Genomic DNA, 8,318 nt, shown 5'->3' with positions numbered 1-8,318 from the left:
GCTCCTCCTTGACTGTCGACACATACAACTGTAGTACAACACTGACATCAGTTCTAGAGAGAGGTGTAGGTCACATGTACATCTTGTGTCTAGAGGCTAGAGAGAACTCCATGGAGGGGTAGGAGAGTGACCCTGAGCTGGGGAGACTCACACTACACACTGGCTCCTCCTTGACTGTCAACACACACAACTGTAGTACAACACTGACATCAGTTCTAGAGAGAGGTGTAGATCACATGTACATCTTGTGTCTAGAGGCTAGAGAGAACTCCATGGAGGGGTAGGAGAGAGACCCTGAGCTGGGGAGACTCACACTACACACTGGCTCCTCCTTGACTGTCAACACACACAACTGTAGTACAACACTGACATCAGTTCTAGAGAGAGGTGCAGATCACATGTACATCTTGTGTCTAGAGGCTAGAGAGAACTCCATGGAGGGGTAGGAGAGAGACCCTGAGCTGGGAAGACTCACACTACACACTGGCTCCTCCTTGACTGTCAACACACACAACTGTAGTACAACACTGACATCAGTTCTAGAGAGAGGTGTAGGTCACATGTACATCTTGTGTCTAGAGGCTAGAGAGATTCTACATGATTTTTTTTAATAATGAAGGAGAATAACATAATTAATGTAAATATAATAACTGTTAAACGCTGCAATAGTAGGTAGCTTCCAATAATTTAAATTTAAAATCAAATTACCATCAGTGGGCCAGTAGGGATATCTCATGGTTGAATCCACCATGTCTTCAGGTCTAGGAACGCTGCAGGCGGAGAAATTTGGCGCGAAACTTCCCCCATTGGTACCAGCTGTAACAGAAAAACTCACTGTAAAAACTAACGTAACTTCACATAACCTTATTCCTCTTAATAAAAATTGTATATGTAATACACCATTTCGTAACGTGAATATCTTATGCTTACGTGCAAATTAATTGTCTTGAACAAAGTTAAACGAAAAGATTTTTAAATAAATAGCTAGTACGGACTTTAATATAATTTGTGATCAAAATAATACGTCATAAAGTAGTTATTATGGATCGTTAAAAAATTACGTATATAATTTCGTATTTACCAGGTTGTTTGAATTTTTGATATTGAAAAACTTTATAAAGAAGACAGAAACTTTACCACTTGACACAAAGAAAATAAATGAAAATAGATATTTCTGCGGAACGTTTTATATTAGTGATCGCATGTAAATACGATAGATTTTCAACGTCAAGGTGTTTCAGATGAACACTTATAAATACGATGAATATACTACGCGTTTTCCAATAAAAAAAATTATATATACTTCTAAATTTGAAAGTACCACTATGTAATTTGATCTTAAAACAATACAATTTGAATTTGTGCTAGTTTAACGATGGAGGTATCATCGTGGTATGTACAATGATTCTCTGCAAAGACTTGAAAGACTTTTGGTGTGATGGTATTTATTGTGGCATGTTGATTACTTGCGTTTTTGGGGGACGAAATAGAAATATGAAGCACGATTTTACCAAGAGTATGCTCAGCATAAAAAGATTTATAGTAACTTTACTTACAAAATCCAGATTGCAGCTGATTGTATGAGTTCATGGTGGATATTTGCATAGACTGCACGGGCTGTAGCTGATTCTGTAACTGTAAAAAAACAATAATATTAGTTCAATTTTAAGCAGTATATTCAATAGTATCATACAACCTCTTCTCGAATAAATATTTCAATTTAATTATAAACCAGTGTAAAATAAATATCCTAAATTTTTAACGGACATTCGATTAATATATTGGTTACCGGTATTCGAAATTAAATGCATTTTAAATGTTATCCGAAGTAAAATGGAAAGTCTTGATTGTCAACAGTTGTAAATTCATGTCAATTCAATATCCCTCATTTCGCTCATAGACAATAAATATTTTTTAATCGTCGACTTAAGTAAAATGAATATTTTTACTGTCTATATGTGTCAAATGTGTCAAATTGGTATTATTTAGTGTAATTTGGGTTGTAATAAATATTCTTAATTATAAGCCTGTGTTAAGTTAATATTCCTTATAAATGCATTTTAATTTCAACCATAAACGCATTAAATGTTGTTTATTCTCAACCGAAGTAAATTAACTATTTAGCTGTCAATAAGTGTAATGTGGGAATATTTTATTGCAATTCTTGGTATAATAAACATATCTCCATCCTAAGTCAATGTAAAGTGAATATATTTTAGTTTTCTACCGGTGTAAAATGAATACAGTACATTGGTAACCTGAGTAAAATGAATACAATACATTGGCAACCTAAGTAAAATTAATATTTATTCTAGACCGATGTAAAATTTATATCCTGTAAAACCAGTTCAAAATAAATATTCTTATTCCTAACAATAGTAAAATAAATATTATTTGTTGTCAACTAGTGTAAAATAAAAATCGTTAGTTTTCGACTTCATTCCAAACAAACACACCCAAAGGACTCTTTATTGTTAAACAAATTTGTTTATACATCATAAGATTTTGACGTATAAACCACTTACCTGTGTCTGCAATGGGTACGAAGATAACGAAGTAGGGGTTGGTACAACACCTCCCTGACATGAGGGGTAGGCTAGCTGGGGCTGCATCCATGCGTTCCTGTTGGCAAAACGTAATGGTTCAGTAAGATTGAGACCTAAATGGGATATTTCATGCTAGATATTTATAAGATTTAAAACAATTACAAAATTACAATAAGAACCGATATTTGTAAATATATCAATTGAACTGTGTATCTAATTTAATCCTATTTCCGTAAAAAAAATTATTAACTTCCTAACAAGTTTATTGGTTGTCTAAAGTACAAATATCTTTCATAAAATATTTTTGTTGGTACGGTTTTGTGATAGACAAATGATTTCTTTTACGGTCGAAATCGGGTTCAAAGAACAATTATTGTAGTATTGGGAGGTAAAAATATATAGGCTACATAACTTTTTGTGAGGGGAAATCCTCACACTTCTATTCGGGTACGATGACAGTATATTTCATCAAGTTGGCATAGAATAGCTAATTTTGTTATTAGATTAGCAAGTTTCCAACTGAACGATATCCTTCAGTTGTTAGACTTTTCCCCGTGTCGCAAAAAGTCAAATGTGGTCCCAATTCACTAGTTATTTTCATAGACTAACCAACACAAATAGGGATTAAAACTATTGTAAAATCATGAATACTGTTTTCAAATCTGGTTCATGTTGGCGACACTAAGCGCTAGTGTCAATGAAATTTCGATTTACTTGTTTAAGGTTAAATATTCTAGTGATGCTATGGCTTGTAATTTTTTTTTTTTTTTAACCAGGGACTTAATGATAGTTTTATTTGGTTAAACTAGTATTGACAAAAAAAATTGTAAACGAAAACACACCCATAGAGGCACTGGACGGAACTAATATTTAAATCTTCTTCAGTTGATCCATAAGAATGGCAAATACAGAGCACGTATGAATTCATACCAAGGGATTATGTTTAATCTATGCTATCATCATAGTAATTCCATCAACTTCTTAGAGCAATTTGTATATATTTAACAATACTAACGTGTGCGCGTAGGGGTGGTATCTGTAGGGATGGTAGGTGTTGTCGTACAACCCCTTGCCGTAAGGTCCTGCGTTTCTATAAGGCCTCTTCATCCGCTTCCTGCGTCTGTAGTTACCGTTCTCGAACATATCCTTGTAGTTAGGGTCTGCAAAGAAGTTAATATTAACTATTAGTGTGGGTATTTCAACTTATATCGTTCAATACAGAACGGTAGATGAATAACTTCAGTTTGTCAACTTGACTATTTTTTTAACTTCTGCGCCGCGTACTCTTGCATCATCAAGTGTACTTTACCCTCACATTACTTCCGTCTTAAGCTCAGCGGATAATTTGTCGACGAATGCAACCTTGACTGTACAAAACCTACGCGATCGTTCAGCAAGAATCAGCAATTGTCAATAGTGCTGATAATCAAGGTTAAACGATATTACGAACTGACAGAACGGGTGGTGCAGCATATAGTCTGTATGATGGGACCTGCCACTTGACTCTCCCTGGGGAAGAAGACAGACTACAGTTACATACAGACTATAGTTTTCCAGGAAACTGTTGCACATAAGTAAAGTCCTAAAGGGATCATACGAATGTGAGACTGAAACTCTGAGATTAAACTATACTGCGAATGGTTCGCACTTAACGCACTTTTCCAGGTGAACTTTACAACGCGGAAATATCGTTTAGTTTAGAGAGTTAGAGCCCTGTTCTTAACTTAAGTCCCTATGGTTAAGCTAAGCGTATTTATTTATTCATTTTGCGAATTGCCTTCCGGATTACTTCACAAATCATATACAACAGGTTAACTCACCTCCAAGTACTTAAACAGGAGAAGGTAACTTAACCTCTTGTGTAGAATTTATTTCTCTTGGCAGTCTATGCTACTCTTCAAACGTCAATTTTCTGCTCACCACCCAGAACCGAATAGTATTATTTTACGTGTATGTCATGGGATTACGTATCTTTAACACTAGTATTTCACATCCAAAATCCTCCAACCACCCAAAACCTTACAAATCATAGCATTAAGTGTTTCTACCGTCCTCACTTATCCTATTCCTCACCCAAAGCCCAATAGTTTCCCTTCCTGTCAGCTCCGCCCTCCCGCGGGATCTTCAGGAAGCACTCGTTGAGGCTGAGGTTGTGCCTTATGGAGTTCTGCCAGCCGGCTTTCTTCAGTTCGGCGTAGTAAGGGAACCTGCTGGTGATGTAGGAGTAGATCTCGCTGAGAGTGACGCGCTTCATGATGCTGTTCTCGATCGCCATGGTGATGAGGGCCACGTAGGAGTAGGGTGGCCGAGGTATGGACGGCTTGGAGGTCGAGGTGGAGGAAGGTGCTGGAGACTCTGCGGGAGAACCTCCTTGAGGAGCCGAGGAGGAAACGGCGACTGTGGAAGCTGACACCGGGCTGGACCTGCAGGTAGACAAGATTTTTAAGAGAGACAAGTTAAGAAGCTTCTAAAAAGTAAGAGAAGGAAACACTTTTAATAAGGTGAGAATTTCCTTTAATAAGGAAAATATCAACTTGGGCTTTGTCCTACGTCGGACTGAGAAGGAATCACTCCTTTGTCTGCTCTACAGATTTTTTTAAGACGTTGAGGTTGTTAGTTTTCCTTGCTTTGTTGTCCTGAATCCATAGCCATGTTGAATAAGTTTTGATTGACAAGGTAGACATACTTCTTAATGATTGGGGAAAATATTTATGTAATAGTTTTTGTAATATCTTTTAGATTAGAAAGGATTAAATAACACTAGTTGGCGAGGAATACTTTAATTACACTGTGGTTGGTACCAAGCGCTTCATAGAAAGGAGAAATGGCATTACCAGTCCTTCGAGGGTTTAATTAATGATCGGATGCAATTGGTTTTGTTGATATATGGTCAAGTATCTAGAAAACAGAGTCTTGAACTTCTTTGTGAGAGGGCGGGATCAATCTTTGGCCCAAATCTTTAAATGTTTTCAGTTTGGAAATGCAAAACAAACCAATAAAACCAGGTACTCACGTTGAAATGACATTGTCTTTCGGTATAAGCGACTGGTTGATGCTGTGAGGTATGTTGTAAGCTAGGGGTTGTGATGACGTCACTGCTGCCTGAGGTGCAGGGCCGAAGTCCAATCCTGTTCTTCGCAAAGCCTCAGCATCCAATGTGAATTTGGCTCTCTGCTGGTCGTATACTGCAACACAGAGGATGGTGAGAGGGAACATTTTTGTCTGTTAGTGTCATCGCCACAGATTTTTTTTATAAAAAAAGGCTTTTGACGGTTAATTAAGGTTGATGGTTACTTAATTCCTCAATTTGTTGTCAACATGAATTCATCCCTCTCCTACTGAAGTCTGAGTTTCTTAGAATAGCAACACACATACCAATAATTTATGTATTATTTTTTTCGTGTGAATCTTGGATTCAAGTATACAGAAAGCTCTTGATAACATGGTCCTGTTTAGTCCGACACTCTATAGTCTGTAAGATGGAACCTGTCTCCTGTCTATCTCAGGACTGGCCAATGGTTTAAGGCCAGGAAAATCCCAGTTAGATGGAAGATCAGGAGACAAATTTCGTCATCCAGACTATAGGTAATCCGGTGCTGCAATGAATGATAAATCAAATATATTTGCAATACTACAATTCGATTCTTTTTTATTACAGGATTCTCTCGTATTTCCAGTCCAATTTTTTGCGGCGGTATTTATAGCGAATCATTGTGATTATTGGTTAGAAAAGTACATTGCAGTACTATATTGATTATTCGTTAATCGAACCGACAACAACATCTAACAGAAGTTATATTGGTTGGTAACCAAACAGTTCCTTAAGAAAAGTTAAACAAGCGAATGGTGTAAAACATACAAAATAAATTATAATCAAAGGTCATAAGTTACCTTAACACATTTAACCATTAAGCTGTTAAATTTTGTACTACTTTCAACTAAAGTCAATCCACAGTTTTGCAGCAATTTTAAATCGATTTCCAACACAGTTCCCTTAAGCCACCCTAGGAAATTCGAGCTGAAAGTATTAACTATCCTGACGAAGCTAACAATACCTCACTTGAACTCTGATTAATTAGTGAAAAGGTAAGCAAAGATGAGCTTTTAAAACTCTGCCCCGGGCGGGTAGGGCCGCCCCTTACGCGCGTAAATGATACTTCTCCCTCCAAAACTCCAACCCTCGCTCTCTGCAAGGGGCGGAGTGTAGTTTTTCACCCCTTCGAGCTAATTTGGGATCCAGTAGAAAAAATAGTTTAATACTGTAATATTATTTGTTGGGACTAGTCTGCTAGATCATATCCCTTGAGTTGGCAAGCATAAGTAATACATTCTAGTCTTGCTTTAGGTCAAAAATTTAAATTATTGTGCAGTAAAATAAATTTTTTACACGATTAAAATTGGCGGGTACTCAACCTAGGCCTTTAGTACTTTAATGCTTTATTCTGAGTAGGTGTTTTAAGCCATGAATGGAGATGGGTGTAGGATGAGTGGCGCGATCTTGTAGTCTTAGTGACTAAGGCCGACATATTCCTTAGACACAGCTGTTAATTAATAGCCCAATCAGCCAATGGCAATATTGTGGAACCCGAATCAAATATTTGCCTTGTAATTAACAAATTGGTCTAATTATCAGGATAGTACTGCGGATCGTCGTAGTACTCACCAGTGCGGACTTTAATACACACCAGGGAGTATCGCATCAACAGTGTAAGCCTATAAATATACACAATTTGTACATAAGTTTCATCCCATGTCAGGCCAATATCTGAGCCCCCTACATTCATTTTCATAAAATATTTTATACAGAAATTTCATATTTAATTTGCTAAAGTAAAACAATGTTCAGGATGCAGTAAAACAGAATATTTTCAGCGCAAGTTGTATTCGACCTTGACGCCAAGATTGGGTTTTGTTTTCACGAATCTTTCCCAATCTCAAATCGAAGCACGCGCTCCCCCTTGTCCATAAAGTTATTTATAAATGAAATATTTTCCTCGATGTATGTATGCAGCTGCTTTACACGGCTATTTTGCCATGCACACCGTGAAGACTATTGTTCACTTCTCCCTCTCTTTCCCTCGCAATCGTTCCCTCTTTTTCCCTCTCAATACGTCCGTACGTCTCTTACCCACTTATTGTGTTTCTTTATGACCGTATTTGTTTCGCTAAACGATCCGCGATGAATCGATTTCTACTCTTCGTGCTGTGGTTATGCGGTTTAACCTCGGTGTAAGGATTATTTAAAGATTAAAGGGATAAACATACTTGAGGTATCAGCTGTGGATTTGGAGTGTAATGTGTTATCAAGTTTGCTCCAACAATTATTTTCATAACTTTTTTAAATTTTAATAATACTCCGACGTTTGTTGGTAGACACGGTTACTATGGCCGAAATGGCGATTGCACAATACAAATGGCATCTGAGTATCTGCATAATTCTTTTTGTCTATGGTATCTATGAGTGACTAGATAGTTTACCTGTATGCTAAGAGCGCGGTCGATATACGATTAATTTTCCTATTGAAATTGTACAAATCAATACCCCCGCCGCAGCAAACCTGCCGTCTAAGCGAATTTCCATTTGGCTGAATTGATTTTCAATTGATCTATTTAAATAACATTAGGTTTACGAGTACCTAGGTTTGCTGCTACAAGAAACTAATAAAGTGTGTGTTTTAAGTAAAATAATTATTGCTTAGTATAAAATGAATATATTTGCCAAGTTTGATCAAAATATATCCATAAACAAGCAAACTACAACATTTTACAATA

The 8,318-nt window shown here is 36.8% G+C and overlaps 1 protein-coding gene across 1 annotated transcript in view; it reads right to left on the bottom strand.

The window, feature by feature from the left end:
- Positions 1 to 377: 377 nt before the first annotated feature.
- The window catches only part of LOC128993139 (forkhead box protein D2-like), a 28,241-nt gene continuing 20,300 nt past the window's right edge, over positions 378 to 8,318 (bottom strand). Inside the window, exons 3-9 of the mRNA XM_054416896.1 lie at positions 5,560 to 5,731; positions 4,620 to 4,969; positions 3,562 to 3,706; positions 2,526 to 2,622; positions 1,557 to 1,635; positions 709 to 816; positions 378 to 498 (exon numbers count right to left, since the gene is read on the bottom strand). Coding sequence (XP_054272871.1) covers positions 395 to 498; positions 709 to 816; positions 1,557 to 1,635; positions 2,526 to 2,622; positions 3,562 to 3,706; positions 4,620 to 4,969; positions 5,560 to 5,731 — 1,055 coding nt within the window. The 3' untranslated portion in view covers positions 378 to 394. The remainder of the gene's footprint in view (positions 499 to 708; positions 817 to 1,556; positions 1,636 to 2,525; positions 2,623 to 3,561; positions 3,707 to 4,619; positions 4,970 to 5,559; positions 5,732 to 8,318) is intronic.

Source organism: Macrosteles quadrilineatus, unplaced genomic scaffold, assembly GCF_028750875.1.
Source record: "Macrosteles quadrilineatus isolate MER2022 unplaced genomic scaffold, UCM_ALF_1.0 Scaffold_4__1_contigs__length_99947679, whole genome shotgun sequence".
NCBI classification, from domain to species: domain Eukaryota; kingdom Metazoa; phylum Arthropoda; class Insecta; order Hemiptera; family Cicadellidae; genus Macrosteles; species Macrosteles quadrilineatus.
The sequence above is the reverse complement of the archived record's forward strand: the minus strand, read 5'-3'. Positions and strand labels throughout refer to the sequence as shown.